Genomic DNA, 21978 nt, shown 5'->3' on the forward strand with positions numbered 1-21978 from the left:
TTCCAGTACTCCCCTAGCTTTGGACAGGACCAAAACATATGAACGTGATTAGCTCCCCCGCCCCCCGCAACCCTCGCACACATCTACTCCTTCAAAAAATCAGCTCATCCTTGCCCTCATGAGGTGCGCTCCATATACCACCTTCAGCTGTATCAGCCCCAACCTCGCACATGAGGTGGAGGCATTCACTCTCCGGAGCACCTCACACCAGACCCCCCTCCTCTATAACCTCTCCCAGCTCTTTCTCCCACTTTACTTTGATCCCTTCCAGTGGTGCCTTATGCTCTTCCAGAATAGCTCCGTACACCGCTGACACTGCCCCCTTCTCCAGTCCCCTTGTCAGCACCTCTTCCAGCAATGTGGAGGCCGGGTCCTCTGAGAAACTCTGTATCTCCTTCCTGGCAAAATCCGGAACCTGCATGTATCTAAACACTTCTCCCTGCTCTAGCTCGTACTTCGCTTCCAGCTCCCTCAGTCCTGCAAACCAACCCCGAAGAAACAAATCTTTTAGCATCTTAAACCCCTTCTCTTCCCATTTCCAAAAACCTCCATCCCACCTCCCTGGCTATGCTCTGTGTTGAGTTAACTCCGTATTCTTCAAACTCGGGGGCGCGACCCGCGGGTGGGTCACGGGCGGGTGTCGGAAGGGTCGCGGAGCCGTCCTTCGCGGCGCTCCTGATCGCACGAATCAGCCGCAGCAGCAAGCTTTTAATAACGTCGGCTGCAAGCGGCCTTCAAAATGGCCACGGACATATTTTTTTTAATCGGCCGCTTTGCGCATGCACGCCCGATCGCACCAATGATCGGGCGTGCATGCGCAATGTGGCTGATTTTTAAAAATATGTTCGTGGCCATTTTGAAGGCCGCTTGCAGCCGGCGTTATTAAAAGCCGGCTCCTGCAGAGACACAGAAGATTTTTTTTACCTAATCTATGTAATCTTCCTGCCTAAAGGGAGGCAGAGGGCAGGTCACGCTCCCCGAACGTCGACGTCACGTGCTTTGGGCGCGATTGCGATTCCTCCATTTTGTTAGCAGCTGATGCACGATCAATGACCACTAAAGCGAGGTTGTAGTCCAACTGAAGGCTTTAATAAGCTAGATGTTCCCCCCAGCAGCTCAGGTACAGAATGAAGGCTGCTGGGGCGGCACGGGTTCTTATACCCTGCCTAGCAGGGTGGAGCTACCATACATCCTAACCAATAGAAAGCATACAGTTTTCACCAATGGTGCTTCAGCCTATCAGGTACCGTAATACCTATAATACCACGGCAGCAAACAAGCAACAGGACAGTAAATTTTAAAATGGATCGTTTTGGTTTAAGGAAGAGAGGACCAGAGTCACAAACAGGCCAGGATCTCACAACTAAACCTGCTGAAGAGAGTGGCTCAGGAGAATCCACAGCAGGACAAAGCAGTGTTGGTGTGAGCTGTTCAGGAGGGTCCACACCAGGACAAAGCAGTGCTGGCGTGAGCTCCAGGGCCTCTGGTGAACAGCCCATTAAGAAGAAACTGAAATCAGGCACAAAGCAGTATAAAGACAATTTTTTAAGGTATGGATTTATTAATTGTGCCAATGCAAATCAAGATGCAAGGCCCATGTGCGTTATATGCAGGGAAGTGCTGGCAAATGAAAGTTTAAAACCCTCAAAACTTCAAAGGCATTTGAAGACTAAGCATGGCGAGTTCAAGACAAACCTCTTGATTTTTTTCAAAGGATGCAACGAGAACTTAAATCGTCGGCTGAAGTCCTCAGCAGAAATGTTACATTGAACGACAATGTACAATTAGCCTCTTACATGATAGCTAAAGAGAAAATGCCCCTCACTATAGCAGAGAGATTAATTCTCCCTGCAGCATTAGATATAGTTCGTACGGTCATGGATGAGAGGTTCGTTGAAAAAGTGAAATGCATCCCACTTAGTGATAGCGCAGTGGCTCGCCGAATTTCTGATATTGCTGAGCATTTAGTAGCCCAGCTTATTTCTCATTTAAAATCAGCACAAGCGTTCTCAATACAACTGGATGAAAGTACAGACGTTTCAGATTGTGCAACCTTGTCAGGATTAAGGAGGCAGCTGGTCCGGAAATTGTTTGGAATCATTGTTTTATTCACCATGAGGCACTGGCACGAACGGAATTCCATCCATTGAAGTGGTGTTGAAAGGAATAGTGAAAGTTGTGAATTTCATTAAACGCAGCCCACTCAATACCAGACTTTTTGACACTCTGTGTTCAGATATGGGGGCTGAGCACACACATTTATTGTTCCACACAGAAGTACGTTGGCTGTCAAAGGGTTGGATGCTACTCAGAGTTTACAAACTGAGGTATGAAATCCACACTTTCCTCCTCGAGAAATTGTCCCCTCTGGCTGATTCGTTTGCTGATGAAACTTGGATGCTAGCAATGTCTTACCTTGCAGACATCTTTTCAGTTCTAAATGAACTGAACCTCAAATTGCAAGGGAAGGATGATGATTGCTTTTGGCACTCTGAAGAAATCAAAGCTTTCCAAAAGATATTGAAAGTTTGGCAATTGCGAGTGCAAAGCCAAAACTACTACATGTTTCCCACACTGCTACGACACATTGAAGAAAACAGCATTAGTAAGGAAACTGTAAATGGATTGGCAAGCCTTATTGAGTTGCATCTGGCTACCCTGATCGGCAATTTTGGTCGCTACTTTCCAGAGGAGAAATTTATGATTCTGAGAGAGCAGACGTGGGTGAAAAATCCCTTTGAGTTTGAGACCCCAGAATCAGTTCTTAACTTGCAGCTGCCTCCAAAAGAAGAAATTGATCTTATACGTCTCAGCTGTGACAGCATATTAAAAACACGGCACAAGTCAAATGAGGCTGTCAGCATTCTGGAGTAGCATCTCTGAGAAGTATCTGGAGCTGAGTAAAACAAGCATTTTGTTGCTATTGAGATTCGCTGACTTGAGCAATTGAATTCAAGATCCTCATCTCACTTTCTAGATCTGCCTTTACTCTGATTCTGCAGTCTTCTTATTTCACATCCACTACTCTTAACTTCTTCTTCCAGCGCAAGAAAACTGTATACTTCCATTTTTGGAAAATACAGTACAGGGTTTAGTGAGAGGGAGGAACTGAAGGAGATTGTATTAGTAAAGAAATGGTTTTGGGATTGAAGGCTGATAAACCCCCAGGACCTGATAATCTACATCCCAGAGCACTTACGCAAGTGGTTGTAGAAATAATGGATGCAGAGGTAATCATCTTCCAAAATTCATTAGACTCTGGAACAGTTCCTACGGATTGGAGGGTAGCTAACATAACCCCACTATTCAAAAAGGGAGGTATAGAGAAAACAGGGAAATATAGACCACTAAGCATGACATCGGTCATGGGGAAAATTCTAGAATCTATTATCAAGGATTTTAGAGCAGAGCACTTGAAAAACAATGACAGGATCAGACAGTCAGTATGGATTTATGAAAGGGAAATCATGCTTAACAAATGTACTGGAATTCTTCGACAATGTAGCTAGTAGAGTTCATGAAGGGGAGTCAGTGGATGGGGTTTATTTGGACTTTCAGCAGGCTTTCATCGAAGTCGCACGTAAGCGATTTGTGTGTAAAATAAAGAGCTTGGGATTAGGGGTAGTGTATTGAGATGCATTTAAAACTGGTTGACAGACAAGAAACAAAGAGTAGGAATAAATAGCTTTATTTTCAGTGGCAGGCAACGTCGAGTGGGGTACAACGAGGATCAGTGCCGGGACACCAGCTATTCACAACATCTATTACTACACAGCCCAGTATATCACACTAACCTGCCTCCCATCCTTTGACTCTGCCTACACCTCCCGCTGCCTTGGGAAAGTGGGCAGCGTAATCAAATACCCCTCCCACCCGGATTATTCTCTCTTCCAACCTCTTCCATTGGGCAGAAGATACAAAAGTCTGAGAACACGCACCAACAGATTCAAAAACAGCTTCTTTCCCGCTGTTACCAGACTCCTGAATGGCCCTCCTATGGACTGGACTGATCTCACCACGCAGTTTCTCTACTGTTGTAGCACTATACTCCGTATGCTTCACCCAATGGCTGTGTCTCTGTATTCATATTGTGTATTTATCATATCTCCTATGTTTTTCATGTATGGAACGATCTGCCTGGCCGGTACGCCTAACAACGTTTTTCACCATACCTCAGTACACATGACAATAAATCTAAAACTAAAATCTAAAACTATTAATGATTTAGATGCAGGAGCAAAATGTGATATAATCAAATTTGTAGACTAACAAGGCTAGATGGGAGGATGAGCAGTGAAGAGGATGAAGAGATCCTTCAGTGTGATTTGGACAAATTGATAAGTAGGCAAATGAATGGCAGACACAGAGCAATTTGCTTAAATGTGAAGTTACCTTGGTAGTAAAAACGGAAAGTCAGACTATTATCTGAATGGCCATAAATTAGGAGAGGGGAATGTGCAACGAGACCTGGGTGTCCTCGTTACACCAGTCATTGAAGATAAGCATGCAGGTGCAGCAGGCGATAAAGAAGGCAAATGGTATTTTGCCCTTCATGGGGGAAGGATTTGAGTACAGCAGCAGGGATGTCATACTGCAGTTATACAGTGCCTACCTAAAATATTGTGTGCAGTTTTGGTCTCCTTATCTGAGGAAGGATGTTCTTGCTATCGAGGAAGTGCAGAGAAGGTTTACCAGACTAATTCTGGGGATGGCAGGACTGACAGATGTTCCCACTCTTCATTGGCTCCTGGTTCTCTAATGCTTCAAATCTAAAATTCTCTTCTTTGCTTCGATGACATCCAGTCCTATAACCCTACGCCCACTAAACTCTATTACTGACTCCAGCTCCTTGTGAATCCCACAGTTATTCCCTTCAGCCACCTGAATCCCACATTCTGAAATTCTTTGCCCTAAACTCTCCACCTCCCCTTTCCTCCTTTTAAGATCCTCCTTTCAAACTTAACATTTTGACCAAACTAATTTTTTCCCTTGTGTCTTGTAATATTTTTCTGCATTAATAAAACTATATAAAGGCAAATTACTACCGCTGTGACTATTTCCCCATTTCTTCTGTGAGGGCCATTCTTTAACATTTCCAGCTTACTAATTTTGTCTTCTCTGACCATGGGCGTCATTCTCCGACCCCCCCCCCCCCGCCGGGTCGGAGAATGGCCGTTGGCCACCGTGAATCCCGCCCCCGCCGAAGTCTCCGGTACCGGAGATTGGGCGGGGGCGGGAATCGGGCCGTGCCGGTTGGCGGGACCCCCCGCTGGATTCTCCGGCCCAGTTGGGCCGAAGTCCCGCCCAGAAATTGCCTGTCCCGCCGGCGTAAATCAAACCTGGTATTTACCGGCGGGACCAGGCGGCGTGGGCGGCCTCCGGGGTCCTGGGGGGGGGGGGCGCGGGGCGATCTGACCCCGGGGGGTGCCCCCACGGTGGCCTGGCCCGCGATCGGGGCCCACCGATCCGCGGGCGGGCCTGTGCCGTGGGGGTTTTCTTTCCCTTCCGCCACGGCCTCCACCATGGTGGTGGCGGAAGAGACTCTCCCCACTGCGCATGCGCGGGAAACTGACAGCGGCCGCTGACGCTCCCGCACATGTGCCGCATTTCCGCGCCAGCTGGCGGGGCAACAAACACCATTTCCGCCAGCTGGCGGGGCGGAAATCCCTCCGGCGTCGGCCTAGCCCCTCAATGTTGGGGCTAGGCCGCCAAAGATGCGGAGCATTCCGCACCTTTGGGCCGACGCGATGCCCGTCTGATTGGCGCCGTTTTTGCCGCCAGTCGGCGGACATCGCGCCGTTGGGGGAGAATTTCGCCCCATGTCTTTAGTTTCTTTTGTCTACTGGTTAATTAAATTAATAGCATAATTTAAAGTAAATTGTATCCTAGAAATAATTGTCAATGAGTTAATTACTGGCCTGCTAATGTTGCCAATAATAATTGCCATATTCCTATTTGATTTTCCTTTCAATTTGTTTTTTAAATTTTTTAAGTGGAAATTGCTAGATACATTATTTCATCTTTTTTGTTCCAGACACTGAAAACCCATATTGTTGGTCAGAAGAAGAAATAGCTCATTTGTATGATCATACCAATGTGCTGCTTGCTGCTGATGGTAGGAGGTTTATATTATATACAAATATATTTGTGTTAAAACATCAATATTGCAGAACTATTGGGGCGGCAAGATGGCGCAGTGGTTAGCACTGCTGCCTCACCGTGCCGAGGACCCGGGTTCGATCCCGGCCCAGGGTCCATGTGGAGTTTGCACTTTCTATCCATGTCTGCATGGGCCTCACCCCCACATCCCAAAGATATGCATGGTAGGTAGATTGGCCACAATAAATTGCCCTTAATTGGAAAAATAGAATTGGATACTATAAATTTATATTAAAAAATACTGCAGAACTTTTAAGTACTTTAGTGTCTTTGAATGTTTTGAAAGAAACCAGTATCTTTCCAAATGTAGGAAGGTGAAGTTTTTATAACATGACATTCGTGGCTTTATATACATATATACCACCTTGTAGCTGGTGATTACACCTCTTACGATAGCTAGAAGACTAGATATAATAACTTATTTATTTTATCACTATTATAGGCTGCCTGAGAAATGGAGTTGGGCAGCACGGTGATGCAGTGGTTAGCACTGTTGTCTCACGGCGCCGAGGTCCCAGGTTCGACCCCGGCTCTGGGTCACTGTCCGTGTGGAGTTTGCACATTCTCCTGTGTTTGCGTGGGTTTTATCCCCACAACCCAAAGATGTGCAGGTTAGGTGGATTGGCCATGCTAAATTGCCCCTTAATTGGAAAAAATGAATTGGGCACTTTAAATTTTTTTTAAAATCTCCAGCTGGAGTTCTCTCATGGAGTAAATTGTTGTTAGAGATTTTCAAATTGCAATTATTTTATACTTTTCTTTAGTGTCTCCTGTTTCCACTTTCTTAATTAAATTTTTCTTTTCCTTTATTTCTCTTTCTGAACCTAGTTTGATTCAAATTCTCACTTTTTCCTTCTCCCTTATCCTCTGCTTCCTTCTCTACCCTTAAATCTCAAGAAAATGTACTGCTGGTCCCACAATTCACTAAAATCCCAGATGCCCCATAGCCCTCGCCATGACCATATGTCGTAACTTCCAAGCTCCAGATCAATGTAACTGGGGGTTCCCTAAAGTACTCTGGGCTCTCCCCCCCCCCCTCCCCCCTTCTGCACTGGAAGTTCCTTCCCAGGTAGGGTTTGCACTGCAGTTGCGCAGGAAGCGCAAACTTCCTCTGGGCACTGACCCTGCACTGGGAACCATCCGGAAATTAGATTTAAATTACAAACTTTGGATGCCTCTAAATGTCTTACACAATAGTTATCTAGAAAATATGAGAAGGATTAAAACCACTTCTAGCTTCTAGGTAACTATTGTACAGACCCACACCAACTCTTCCTTCCCACCCACCCCCTCAACAGGACTCTCCTAATACCCAGAGCCCCTGGTGGATCCATCCACACAACAGATCCCCAACCACCAAACTACCCGCCCCACACGACTCCTCCCCACTCCCATGGGACTTTTTCTCTCACCACAACCCCCAACTCTTGAATGCTCAGCCCACCCAACCTTACGTGACTTTCTCCCCACCAATTCCTCACTCCCACAGGGTTCTTTCCCCGCCCCATGGCCCAACTACCAACCTCCCCACGCCGCCCCAAGGCCTTGCTCCTGACCTCCCCAACAGACCCAACCCAACCTTTACCTACTCCTATACACTTATCTTCTCCCTGGCTTGACAAAGACCATTAAACTAAACTGGTTTACAGCAACCAGTGCTGTAAAACAAAAAAAAGGGGACATGGCCTACTTAACTGCGACTGAGCTTCCTTTGACATTAGGCCCTGGGAACAGGCCATACTGCATTGATCTTGCCCGACCTGAGTCAGAAGTTTGGGCAAGATGGGATTGGCTGTATTTTCAGGTAAATACTTTCAAACAGAGTGGCAACCTGACTCAGTTGCCACTCCTTAGGAAATTATGCCCCTTATCAGTTCACATTTCTAGCAGGTTATGGTGCAAAATAGTTTTGAGAAGAAGGATGCCTAACTAACAACACACCTGAGATGCCTAGCTTTAGCAAAATACAGACCATTATCATCTTCAATGCAGAATCCATTCGTGCCCAATTGTACATCTATGAAGTGCCTTTGGTAATTTGTCATGTTTAAGACTATTGTATAACTATGAGGCATTAAATTGGTTTCTAAAATCAATTATGCATATTTCCATATTTTTCACACATCTGATTTTACATACACCTTATCCATTGATCTTTCATTCTTTTGTGGAACTTACCAGATCATTGGGACTGCCAGTTGTCCCAGCAGGGGCCATCACTCCTGCCTGCCGTTGCTAGGACTACAGACCTGTCAGTCATCCAATTGGCCGACAGCTCTCTAAAACATGACTTCCTTCCAAGATAGAGGGAGACATCTTTCCCAAAGACATTAACACTGTTCCCAGTGACTCACCATAGGGCAGCATGGTGGCACAGTGTTTAGCATTGCTGCTTACAGTGCTGAGGACCCAGGTTCGAATCCCGGCCCTGGGTCACTGTCCGTGTAGAGTTTGCACATTCTCCCCGTGTCTACGTGGGTTTTGCCCCCACAACCCAAAAGATGAGCAGGATAGGTGGATTGGCCATGCTAAACTGCCCCTGAATTGGAATAAACATAATTGGGTACTCTAAATATATAAAAACAAAAAGAAAAAAAAGGATTGTGGCTCACCATTGATATTTTAGCCAGGTCTTTGGAGGGGGATGGGTTGAAAGAGCCCAACCCTGAACCAGAACGTTCATGTTTATACTGACACTCAAAATCATGGTATTTTGGATTGTTACCCAAGGACAATCTCAAGAAACAGTCAACAAAACATTCAGTGAGTGCATTGGTGAACTGCAGCAATTGTTCATTCCTGTCTGACACAAAAAAAATGGGAAAGGTGGCCAGACAATGTCTTAAAAAGGAAATTGGAGATAGTATTAGATCCAATAAGAGGCATACAAATTCACCAGAAAAAAATAGCAGACTTGAAGATAGGGGGCAGTGTAGAAATCACAAAGGAGGACAAAAGGAATGATTAAGAAGGAGAAAATAGAGTATGAGAGTAAGTTTATGGAGAACAAAAAAATGGCTGTGGAAGCTTCTAAAGATATGTAAAGACAAAAAGATTAGTGAAAACAAATGTAGGTCCTTTACAGTCAGAAACAGGGGATTTTATAATGGGGAACAACAAAATGGCTGACCAACTAAACACATACTTTGGTTATGTCTTCACAAAGGAGGATACAAATAACGTATCAGAAATGTTGGGGAACACAGGGTTTAGTGAGAGGGAAGAATTGAACAAAATCTGTATTAGTTGGGAAATTGTGTTGGGGAAATTGATGGGATTGAAGACCGATAAATATCCAGGGCCTGATATTCTACTTCCCAGAGTACTTAAGACAGTGGCCCTTGAAATAGTGGATGGTAGTCATCTTCCAAGATTCGATAGATTGTGGAACAATTCTTATGGATTGGAGGGTAGCTAATGCAACCCCACTATTTAAAGAGGGAGGCGGAGAGAAAACAGGGAATTATAGACCAGTCAGCCTGATGTCAGTAGTAGGGAAAATGCTAGAATTCATTATAAAAGGATTGGACAGAGTAAGCATGGATTTACGAAGGGAAATCATGCTTGACAAATCTACTGGAATTCTTCAGGGATGTAACTAGTAGAGTTGATGAGAGGGACCCAGACAGTGGAGATGACTTATTTGGACTTTCGGAAGTCTTTCAACAATGTCCCAATTATTCTTTGTTACACACAGCTGAGCTTTAGCAGCACCTGATGCATTGTAGATTAGACTGTATAATGCTCCTGGCCTTCTAAATGGCACACCCTCTAATTTCATTTTGAACAGTGCTGCAGGAGATCCACATAAGAGATTAGCGTGTAAAATTAAAGCGTATTGGATTGGGATAGTTATTGAGATGGGCAGGAGGTTTAGAGGAGATGTGAGGAAAACCTTTTCACCAGAGGGTGGTTGGAATATGGAATTCACTGCCTGAAAAAGTGGTAGAAGAGGGGGCCCCTCCATAAGTTTTAAGAAGTGTCTAGATCAGCACTTGAGGGCAGCACGGTAGCCCATTGGGTAACATTGTTGCTTCACAGCTCCAGGGTCCCAGGTTCGTTCCTGGCTTTGGTTACTATCTGTGTGGAGTCTGCACGTTCTCCCCGTATCTTTGTGGGTTTCCTCCCGAGTGCTCTGGTTTCCTCCCAAAAGACGTGCTGTTAGGTAATTTGGACATTCTGAATTCTCCCCCTCTGTACTCGAACAGGCGCCGGAATGTGGCGACTCGGGGGCTTTTCACAGTAACTTCATTGCAGTGTTAATGTAAGCCTACAGGTGATAATAAAAGATTCTTAAAAGATTATTATTAAATGCCATTGCATACAAGGTCACGGACCAAGTGCTGGAAAATGGGATTGGAATAGGTACGTGCTTGATGGTCAGCACGGATGCAATAGGCCGAAGGGCCTCTTTCTGTGCTGTAAAACTCCATGACTCTATGCTGATTATACTGAAAAATTAATGCCTGACAAAGTGCTATGCTCCGAGTGACTGCAGTGAACAGAATGGATCTGATTTTGCAGTTGTCCCAATTATACTTGCCCACCGACTCTTTATGGCTTTGCACTGGGAGCTTTGTAATTAGAAAGTCATTTGGCCAAAGCTCACTCTGCAAGGAATGTAGGAACTCTACAAATGGGGCAAGCAACCATGTGATTGACCAATCAGATTGAAGAATCATTAATGAGCAGTACAGAATCTGAACCAGGAAGTATCAATGTCAAATCGTATACACAGACCAATATAAAGAGAGGAAAATTGAATTCTTCCTGCTGTAGGAATGTATCATCTAAGTACAATAACTTCACACTATTCAATTAGTTTTAATGGTGAGTATCTCAGTGAAGTACCGGATGGCAACTTTCTGATTTGCACATTTAGCTGCATGTAAAGTTAGCAGAAGTTGCTGTCCAAATGATTGTTTCAAGCGGTGAGCGCTTGATACTCTCTCAATCATCTTGTTATTTGATTATTGCAAGCAGTGTCTAACTTACCAAAGAAGAAACAACAATTATTCTTTGTTACACACAGCTGAGTTTTAGCAGAACCTGATGCATTGTAGATTAGATTGTATAATGCTCCTGGCCTTCTAAATGGCACACTCTTTAAATGGCACACCCTCTAATTTCATTTTGAACAGTGCTGCAGGAGATCCACTAGAATCCTATAAATGGACAAATAGTGACATGCCCTGCTAGGTTTTTTCCTGCCTTATCCAGTTTGACTAAGGATAACTGAATAAGTCAATTGCACAAATCCACACCCAGTTCAGGAGCCACAAAATGTAATCATTGTACTGTCTGCTTTACCACTCAGAATTTCCATTTAATCCCACCATCTAATTTTATTCCATTTTCCACAGTTATCTGCTGTGATGTCGCAAGGGGCTGAGGATGGTGAGAGGCAAGGTGGAGTTTACTCAGGTCAATGGTTGAATTTGTTGTCAAATACAAAAATAAAGGATTGTTTATTTAAAAGTCTTCAGATACTCAGCAAAACAGAAAAGAAAGCAAATAAACACTGAGCTCTTCTCTGAGCCTAACTTTATACACTGTAGATCTCTATTTAAGCCTGGACGACTAATCCATTTCCCAGGGAAAACTCAACACCGTACAAATCTGGGTTTTTGTAGAACCACAAACCAGCAGTATGCACGCAGCAAATTCTTCACTCTCCAAGGCACCTTCCCCAAGTTGGCCTCCGCACCCAACAGGACTCCGTGCTCTGCTTATATAGTCTGGTAAGGCCACACAGCTGATCCTTGTTGCACTGGTTCCTGATGGGTGTTTCCCCAGTCTACCATGTGACTTCTAGGTTAACTCCAGAAACTGAAGAGTATTATGAGAAAAATACCAGACTTCCAGCACACAGCCCCTGGTGACACCACACTGCCTATTGTCACTATTATATAGATCGGGCTTGGGTCACTGTCTGCGGAGTCTGCACGTTTTTCCCGTGTCTGCGTGGGTTTCCTCCAGGTGCTCCTCCCACAGTCCAAAGATGTGCAGGTTAGGTGGATTGGCCATGCTAATTTGTCCTTAGTGGCCAAAAAGGTTGGGTGGGGTTACTGGGTTGCGGGGATAGAGTGGAGATGTGGGCGTGGGTAGGGTGCTCTTTCTAAGGGCTCGTGCAGACTTGATAGGTTGAATGACCTTCTGCACTGTAAATTCTATGATCTTCCATCAAGTGCCACCATCTCCATTATGAGCCTCCAAGTTGTCATTCTGTCACTTCCTAGTAGTATCATAATCCATGTGGCACACATCATCTGTCAAAGACAACCTTAGAAGCTGAAACATTTTTTATTGTTGCACTTTGGGCTTAATCACTTTGCCCTCGTTCCATCAATCTTGGTCCTCCTGATGGCTCCTACTTTCCTCCTGTTCGTTGTAATTTGAATCTCTTGCCTGCAAAATTTGAAATTATGCTCTTTATTCCAGGATCCAGGTCATTAATGTTTATCAGAAAGTGGAGTGGTCCCATTACTGACCCCTGAGAGACTCCATTGTATATTTCTCTCCTTTTTCTGACTGGAAGTCTGTGTCCCGTGAGCTCCTGCATGGATCAGTGTTGGTGCTCTTGCTGTTTGTGGTTTGTATAAATGATTTAGATGTGAATGTGGGAGGGTTGATCAGTAAGTTTGGGGATGATACAAAAATTGATGGGGTGGTAAATAGTGAGAAGGATAGCCATTGATTACAGGAGGATATAGACAGACTGGTCAGATGGGTTTATCAGTGGCAAATTTCAATTCAATCCGGGTAAGTGTGAGGTGATGTACTTGGACAAACAAGGCAAGGGAATACGTGATAAACGGCAAGACGCTGGGAAGCACCCAGGATCAGAGGGACCTTGGTGTGCATGTACACTGGTCCCTTAATGTAGCAGAGCAGGTCGATACAGTGGTTAAGAAGGCATATGGTATACTTGCCTTTATTATCCAAGACATAGAGTTTAAGAGCAGGGAGGTCATGCTGGAACTGTATAAAACGTTGGTTAGGCCACAGCTAGAGTATTGTGTGCAGTTCTGGAATCCACATTATAGGAGGGATGTGATAGCACTGGAAAGGGTGCAGAGGAGATTTACTAGGATGTTCCCTGGGCTGGAGAGTTTTGGTTAGAAAAGAGAGATTGAATAGACCTGGATTGTTTTTCTTGGAGCAGAGGAGACTGAGAGGGGATATGATTGAGATGCATAAAATTATATGGGGCATAGAGTAGACAGGAAGAAACGTTTTCCCTTGGAGGGATCAGTGACCATGGGGCATAGATTTAAGGTAAGGGGCAGGTGGGCAAGGGGCAGGAAGTTTAGAGGGTATGTGAGAAAAAACATTTTTACCTAGAGGGTGGTGGGAGTTTGGAACTCGCTGCCTGAAAGGGTGGTGGAGGCAGAGACCCTCGTAACATTTAAGAAGTATTTAGATGTGCACTTGCGATCCCAATGCATACAAAGCTATGGGCCAAGTGCTGGGAAATGGGATTCAAATATTTAGGTGGTTGTTTCTGACTGGCGCAAACATGAAGGGCCAAAGGGCCTTTTCTGTGCTGTTATGATTCTATGATTTAATGACTCCTTTCTGATTAGTAAATATTCACCACTACTCACTACTTGTGGCTCTGAACCAATATAGTATCCATGCTGCAACTTCCACTTTAATCCTATAGGGAAAATCTGCATTTTGCCAATTAAGGCTTGACCCAGAAAGGCTTCACCTCCATTGTTCCATTATCAAAATTATAACTTCTGACCAGTCTTTAGAACATACAGTACAGAAGGAGGCCATTCGGCCCATCGAGTCTGCACCAACCCACTTAAGCCCTCACTTCCACCCTATCCCCGTAACCCAATAACTCCTAACCTTTTTGGTCACTAAGGGACAATTTATCATGGCCAATCCACCTAACCTGCACGCATTTGGACTGTGGGAGGAAACCGGAGCACCCGGAGGAAACCCACGCAGACACTGGGAGAACATGCAGACTCCACACAGACAGTGACCCAGCGGGGAATCGAACCTGGGACCCTGACGCTGTGAAGCCACAGTGCTATCCACTTGTACTACCATGCTGCCCCTTTAGTGCTTTTCTCTCCTGCCATTTGTCTGAGTGTCTAATTATTGCTCAGGATTAGTTCTCTTGTTTGTCAATTGGTTTTCTATTTTAGTTTTAACCTCGGTTTTTGACTGTCAGCTTTGTCTTCACAAGTTTGCTGAAGAGGCTTGAATACAAGTTTTTTTTTTTCTTGTTTTCTTGTTTCTTTGGTCACATGGATGATTGGTCAATGCCTGCAGCAGGTCTCCATTTTTGCCCATTCAATTTTGAGCCTTTTTCAGCAAATAACAATCATTAACATTGTCTTTGTTTCTTTCCAGTGACGCACATTTTGTTTTTTAAAAGGTGCAAAGTTTATTTTAACCTCTCCAAAAGGGCAGGCTAAGAATAATTAAGCTGGGAAGGAGTGCGTGGTGTTCTGTATCTGATCCTTCAGAATAGAGGCTGAAGAGATGCCCACCATTTCAGAATCTACTCTAAAGGACTCTTTCACACGGGAGTCATTAGAGTAATTTAAAGGGCTATCAACATGAACACCAGTTAAAGCATGTGTATATCTAATGGTGAGGGATCCTTGGCAGTCTGCAATCTGATGCATGTATTATACAGATTCTGATACTCTTCAAAGGAAATGTACAGATCATAGAATCCATGGAATGCCTACAGTACAGAAGGAGGCCACTCAGCACATCTGGTCTGCACCTATCCTCCGAATGAGCACTCTACCTAGGTCCACATTTACGCCCTATTCCCGTTACCCCAAGTATTGACTTTGGCCTGCACATCTTTGGGCTATGGGACACCCATGCAGACATGGGGAGAACGTGCAAACTCCACACAGACAGCCACTCAAGGCCTGAATCGAAACTGGGTCCCTAGTGCTGTGAGGCAGCAGTGCTAACCACTGTACAACCGTGCCATCCAATCTAATCTCAAACGCGTTCCATAATGCTTCAACTCTCATCTTTGGTAGAAGAGTGCTGAACAAACACCACACATTCTTACACCTTTGATTCTGGATTTGTTTGCTCGTTTATATCAGTATCTCATCCAGTCAACATATTGGATTGAAGTGGTTGTCAAGTGGCCTTAAAAGTCTGAAGTGGAGTCATTTGGGGTTGTGTTCATTTTTAGCGTGAGCATTGAGTATGTGTGTTGAGGCACTCCGTTCCATTTACAGTGCATTAAATTTATCCTTTTCCATTTTCTTTTCCAGTATTCTACGATGATAATTTGACAGATGCATTTTTTCAGACAATCTACAGAATTTTGAGTAATTTGAAAAATCCAAGCACCATATATCTTTCCGTAGAGAAACGGTAAGTCTAAGAAGGAAATTCACAAGAACTGACTAAAATCTGCCTTTTCATGGTTATGGTGAAAATCTTGCAAAAAAAAGTATCTGCAACGTATATAGAATCCTGTTTATTTTACGTCAAAAATTACTGTTAGCTGGTATTCGTCTTGCTAAAATTAATAAACATACAGTAAGTGGAGAATGTAAGTTCATCAAGTTCTTGCTGTCCTGCCGAGGGAAAGTTGTTTAATGCAAATTTTCAGCAATGCTACTGTTCAAATCAGCTAAGGCAGAGTATCCAACCTTTTCGAGTAGTTGGGGTTTTGTTGTATTGCAGCCAGTGAGTAAGCTGCTTCTGATTAAGGATGAACTTCCACTATAACTGTGCATGTGAAACACAAACTGTTCCAATGCCAAAGTTATATTGTAAATTAATCTTTCATTGCTCTCTCCTTCCTCCCTTCAAGGTCCCTGCCCATCTTTTTATGCACCATTGTTGAGCTTTCCTCCTTTGCCTTTATGCCTCTTCCTCTCTTTGTTTTCACTCATGTCTCTAATTCTTTCTACTCTTACTTTTTTCCCCCTTATGCTTTTGTTTTTATTTTTCTCTTTACCTCCCTAATGGTGGATGTTCAGCATTAGACACATAATGAAAAGGGATGTCAGCGATGTTACTGGGATGAGGATTGAGTAGCCTATTCGTTGGAAGTTAACCATAGAGGGGACAGAATTACTAGCAACCTCACTTAGCCTTTGTAGATTTGATCAGTCAATTTCCCCAAAGCAGGCTTATTCATTTGTTCCCACTCCACTACAGAGTGACAACGAGAGGTGAGCACTAGCAGTAAAAACCTGGACATCTGGAAATACACTGCCAGTCCAGGCATAGGTACAACCACAGGCATTATCGCCAGGAGCACTGTTTTCCACCGTAGCTCTGGGCTTTCAATATTGTACATTCCTCGGGCAGGTCTAAGAAAAGGAGGAGTGCAGCACTTTTTTTTTTTTTTTTTTAGAAACCCAGTGAACCTACCTGAAGATCAGCTGTTTCCATTATGCAGGGAGAAAAAGCTGAAGCTCCACAGACCCGGTACGGTCATGTTGCAAACCAGATTTGTCTTGTGGGCTGTGGTTTGGCCAAAACTGAATTAAGGTTAATTTTCTTTTGAAATTAAAAAGCAGTAATGTTGGTGCTTAGGAAGAGAACATTTTTCAATCATGGCATTGGATGTCAGTGTCAGGTCCTTCTAGGCCAGGTGTAGTAAGGGCCAAATCTAAATTGAAATTTACTCTGTAGCGTAAGGTGCCTTATCTCTAATCTCACCTTTTCTAAAGCTGCTGCTGTTTTACTTGCTTGGCCAACGCACATCAAAGTGATGTCTCTTAAGTCAGATTAATTACAAGAATGTATAGTCTTCAATGCAGTTGTTTGCAGGATGGCACTGTAAGCTTTTAAATAAACAAGAACAAACCTTTTTAATGCAGCAAGTATGGCCTAGCCACACAAGGTAAAAATGAAAAATGAGCGATAGCTAAGCAGTGTTGGTGTTTACCATCAATGGAGTGCTGGCACAAAAAGCTAAGACATTTCTACAGTACGAGAGCCATAATTGCATTTGGTTGCTTTATGTTCTTTGTCCACAAAACTTACATTAACACAGATGTAGATTTGGTGTGAGGATTGTCCTATTACAACATTATGGATAAAATTTTAATTAATGTCATGGTACGTTTTATGCTTATGAATTTACAATCAGTAGAAACTTGTATTAAGTTCCCGTTCTCTCTCACTCAAGTTTTATACACATGACAAAAGTGAACTTTAAATCTTAGTTGTATTTAAACTTATGTGGGCTGAGCTGAAAGTAAATTGTGGATTAGATTAGTTCATCCAAACAAAATGGAAACCAACACATTTGTCACATTAATTGGATTTTATTCTTATTAACAATAAAATAATTCCTTGCACCATGAAGTAAAATGGCAGGGAATTTATGGACAGTCTGATCTAACATCAATATATTTTGTTGAATTTTATGTAATTAATCTTGTACGAATATAATTGGTTCCTGATTCATAATTACTTTATTTCATTTATTTAAGGAAAATATTTCAATTTATCATATATAGATTGCATCCTGTTGTAACTACAGCCTAAACAATGTCCTTGATCTACATCTCTCGCCAGTTTCCTTCCCTTTTCTCCAATTTTCCTCTCCTGTAGGTGAATTACCACTCAACTGGATATTATTCTGTTTGATACTAATCATCCTTCTATACTTTGTCCAAATGGCTATTCGCCAAGTGTGAACCTAGACATTGGGCTCTGGCTAGCTGTCTGACCATTGAAAGCATCTAAGCTAAACTTGACACTATTTCCTGAAGCCTATGTAGGGAGTTTTCAACAGGTAGCGCAATGGCTCCAGACCATATCCAGATCTCTGGAGCATATAATTCTATTGTCTTTAAAACTGACCTTTTCTTACATCTGATTAGAATGAGTCAGGTTTCCAAAATTGTCTTTATTTTTAATGATGCTTATCTGTCCTAGAGTGAAAATGGCCTTTGGGCCATTACATTTGATCCCTCCGTGAAACATACAGCAGCTGCACTGTAAAATAAATGAGGCAGACGAAACTGAAATTAAGTGCTGTCAGCTCTTGGTTGCACCATAATTATTAATTTTATTTCTGTTCTCTGAGCTTTTCCTTTAGCATTAAAGCCCAGCAGAGCTTTCCAGAGACTTTAGAGTCCTAAATTAAAGTTGTCATTGTACAAGATCCATGTGAACAGCAATTTTGTGCTGTTGTGGAATCTGTCCTGCGAAGCGAAAGAACCAGTTTACACAACAGTGGAAGAATTACTTGAACAAGTCTCCACATAATGACAGCACCTGTGCAATAATGAAAAATATAGTTGAGCTACATTTGCTAATTGCAAATTGTATTAAATGTGTCCATTTTTCGTGTTGTACAAATGGACTACCTTGACCAGATTCTTTGGTGATTGACTGCTTGGAAAGTTTATGAAAAAAGGCAAGAAACTTGGGTGGAATCTTACCAGCATTAGGAGGCAGCTTTGGTGGCGATGCAGTCCCCTTCCACAATGATGGCCTGGTAACTGACCACAGATAATTTTTTAATTTCTCCTCATCTTCACAGTGCCATTGCCTTGACATTTTCCTGCCTGTCGCAGTTTGTGCCCTTCTCTCCAGGTGGAGTCTGCAGTCTTGACCTTGTAGTCTTTGAAAAGGAATCAAAATGGATGGGCGCATTAAGCTGTTGTTCACAATATTTTGACTGATGCAATAGCTCTTAAAATTCAGTCTGAAGGCTGTTGCACCAGTGGATCCAAATACTTTCAGTGGTCAGGGATTCCCAAGTTGCTGTAACAGAACTTTCCTTTCCCCTGGGATCCTCAGCAATCTCCACTAGCAAGTTTTACTGCCACATCTAACTGCAGTTTACAAAAAAGTCATAGTACCAATACAGATCCATAGTACATGCAATATTTGAACAGGAAATAAGGGGAAAAAACACACGGACCTGGATTTTCCGAGCCGAGTCGGCGAATCCCCGGGGGGGGGCGCGAGAATCGCGCCCCGACGCTGGCTTCCCGATTGTCCCCCGCCAATTCTCGCCGCGCCAGTCGGGGGCCGTTGAAAGTGCCCCCCCTCGGCGATTCTCCCGGCCCCAACGGGCCGAGTGACCGCCGTGTTTGGCCGAGTCCCTCCGGCGTGGGTTCCTCGGGTCCCACACGGCGGGACCTGGAAGGTGTGTCTGCGGGGGCTGTCCTGGAAGCGGGAGGGGGATCCGACCCCGGGGTGAGGGGGGTGCCACAGTGGCCTGGCCCGTGATCGGGGCCTACCAATCTGCGGGCGGGCTGATTCCGTGGGGGCCTATGTTCCTCCGTGCCAGGCCCCTGTAGGGCTCTGCCATATTGCCCGTGGGAAGAAGCAGAGAAGGGAACCCCCGCACGTGCGCAGGATCACACCGGCCGTTCCGCGCCAGCTGGAGCTGCGGAGACCAGTCCGCCGCTGACATAGCCCCCTAGGGAAGGGAGCATTCCCCATTATCGGGGACCGTTGACGCCGGTACGGTTGCCGCCACTTTTCACGCCGGCATGGGAAAATAGCCCCATTATTGGAAAATCCCGCCCCATGTTTCTCACAATCATCTGACAATAAGTGACGGTATATTGCGTATGTCTAAAGTTAAGTCAAGTCTGTGATCCGCTGCATCTTCAGAATTACTATGTATTCAGGGATTGTTCTTGAGTTGCCAACAGTTTTTTTGATGCTGCTTCCTAATTTGTTAGATTTCTGGATGAACACTTTTACACAATTTAGTCCAGAGCGGAGTGTTGGCACTGATAGACATGGTTTTGGGATATCACTTCTGCAAAACACAGCAACCAGATGCTTTGGGAAGGTTTTAATAAGAGCCTCACGAACAAGACGTGACAATAAGCCTATCCGGTTTCATTTTGGCGGGCAAGATACCATTCCAGTGGTTCATTGATGCACTGCTGATTAGTAATGCAATAAACATTCCCTTTTTATCAGGAGTCTATCAATTACGAAAAGAAACCCAATATTGGCTCATCCCATCAAACATTGGAAAGGTGGGAACTTGGACAAATCAAACAGTGAAATATCCTTAAAACTAATTTTAGCTTCCGTTAATCTTAATGGAGAAAGGAATACAATGATGGTCTAATTTCTCTAATATCTATTTTGTCATGTAAATGATTCTGTACTGGTCATTTGTTAGTTTAAAACTTTGACTTTGTCTGTCCAAACCCACAAAGAGATTTTGAACAAACCAATGCAATTTTGACACAAGCAAACACCTTGCCACAAAAATGTAGTGAAAGAACAATTGCATTTGGATATATTTTTCCAAGCATTTGCTAACGATAGGGAAACTGGCCCATTGACAACATATTTTGGAAAAGCGTTTTTCCCAGTATGCACTACTGGCATTACTCCCAGGAATTTAAGGATTTTTTTCCCCTGAAAATGGTATCATATAAAGAGACCTGAATGGCTAGATATATCCTTATAAGGAAAGTTGTGCATCTAACTATTAAGGAGCAAAAGTACTAAACTATTCTCATCACAAATTCCTTTGATGTCTGATCTTTTTTAATTCTAATGAATCATTAGACATTTCTCTAGCAGCAAGTTTAGAACAAAATATTTTGTTAAAGCTCAATTCTAATTTTTTTTTTTCAGGCTGAACTTTACCTTGAGAAAAATGGATGTTACATGTGATGCATATGATCATTTCCGATTGTGTTTGGCTGACTTGGAAAACATCAGTGATGGGAAAACTAAATTTATTGTCGAACCTATCAAACTTATTTTTCCACAGTTTCTTTTTTATGAACGAGTGGAACAATTGGTAAGTGTTATTAAACTTGGAGGGGGATATGGAACTTGAATTATTGATGTTCGGATTATTGGCATTTTGATTACCCGTTGCAATATTCTACAGGCCTTTTACACGTTAGATTGTGTGAGCAGCAGAACACTGCACAAATGTGTCAATTTGTACTGCTAAAAATGAATGTGAGCTTATGATTTATCAATTTGTTAGGCTGTCAGTTTAGGTTAGAAATTGAATGAGATGTGAAGGAGGAGGAAACACAATATTGAGGAAAAGAGGAACCTTCCGATGAAATGGAGCAAGCGGTTGACAAATGTAGTCATAGTGTAGCAATCGGAAATATTTAACTGGAGTTGAAAAGGGAACAGATTAAGTATATTTCAAGAGGGTGAAAAGAAAAGGAACGTATTGAAGACTGGCAGTCAATGGGGAAATATGGGGATAAAGTCAAATTTTCAGCAAACAAGCTTTTAGCAGTTAGAGGACATATAAAAAGGAATGTTGGCACTACTGTAAAAGAAGTAGGAAAATGTATAGACAGGATTCCCTGGCCTCCCAGCCGCAAGTTTTCCGGCAGCGGGAGGTGGCGCACCATTTGCTGGCATCAGGATCCTCTGCTCCCGCCGCTGTCAATGGGAATTCCCTTTGAAGCCACCCTACACCACCAGGAATCCCAGGGACGAGAAGGCGCTGCCGGCAGGACCAGAGAATCCCGCCACCAATGAACGGCCGGACAATTCTGGCCTATAAAAGGGATTAGGATGGCTAAGAGGGAGCGAAAGAGAAAATTAGCAGAAGTAATATGCAGCCGCAAAAGTTTCCTATAGGCTTAATAGTAATAATCCACTTTATCCCCATATTTTCCCATTGACTGTCAGTCTTCAGTACATACTTTTCCTTTTCACCTTCTTGAAATGTACTTAATCTGTTCCCTTTTCAACTCCAGTTAAGTATTGAAAAAAATGGGAGAAACAATTCGGAGATCGCTGTGCAGTAGGAATACAGATTTAGAGGTTCGGTGCACTGTGAAGGGATGCATTGAGTACAAAATCCGAGATAATGCTGATCATGCTGTTGAG

At 43.5% G+C, this 21978-nt stretch overlaps 1 protein-coding gene across 8 annotated transcripts in view; it reads left to right on the forward strand.

Moving 5' to 3' along the window:
• The window catches only part of mettl22 (methyltransferase 22, Kin17 lysine), a 101675-nt gene that overhangs the window by 71465 nt on the left and 8232 nt on the right, over positions 1–21978 (forward strand). For all 8 annotated transcript variants that reach the window (XM_072481269.1, XM_072481275.1, XM_072481273.1 and 5 more), the window contains 3 exons: positions 6035–6115; positions 15429–15531; positions 20746–20914. In XM_072481269.1, coding sequence (XP_072337370.1) covers positions 6035–6115; positions 15429–15531; positions 20746–20914 — 353 coding nt within the window. The remainder of the gene's footprint in view (positions 1–6034; positions 6116–15428; positions 15532–20745; positions 20915–21978) is intronic.

This window comes from Scyliorhinus torazame, chromosome 17, assembly GCF_047496885.1.
Source record: "Scyliorhinus torazame isolate Kashiwa2021f chromosome 17, sScyTor2.1, whole genome shotgun sequence".
Lineage (NCBI taxonomy): Eukaryota > Metazoa > Chordata > Chondrichthyes > Carcharhiniformes > Scyliorhinidae > Scyliorhinus > Scyliorhinus torazame.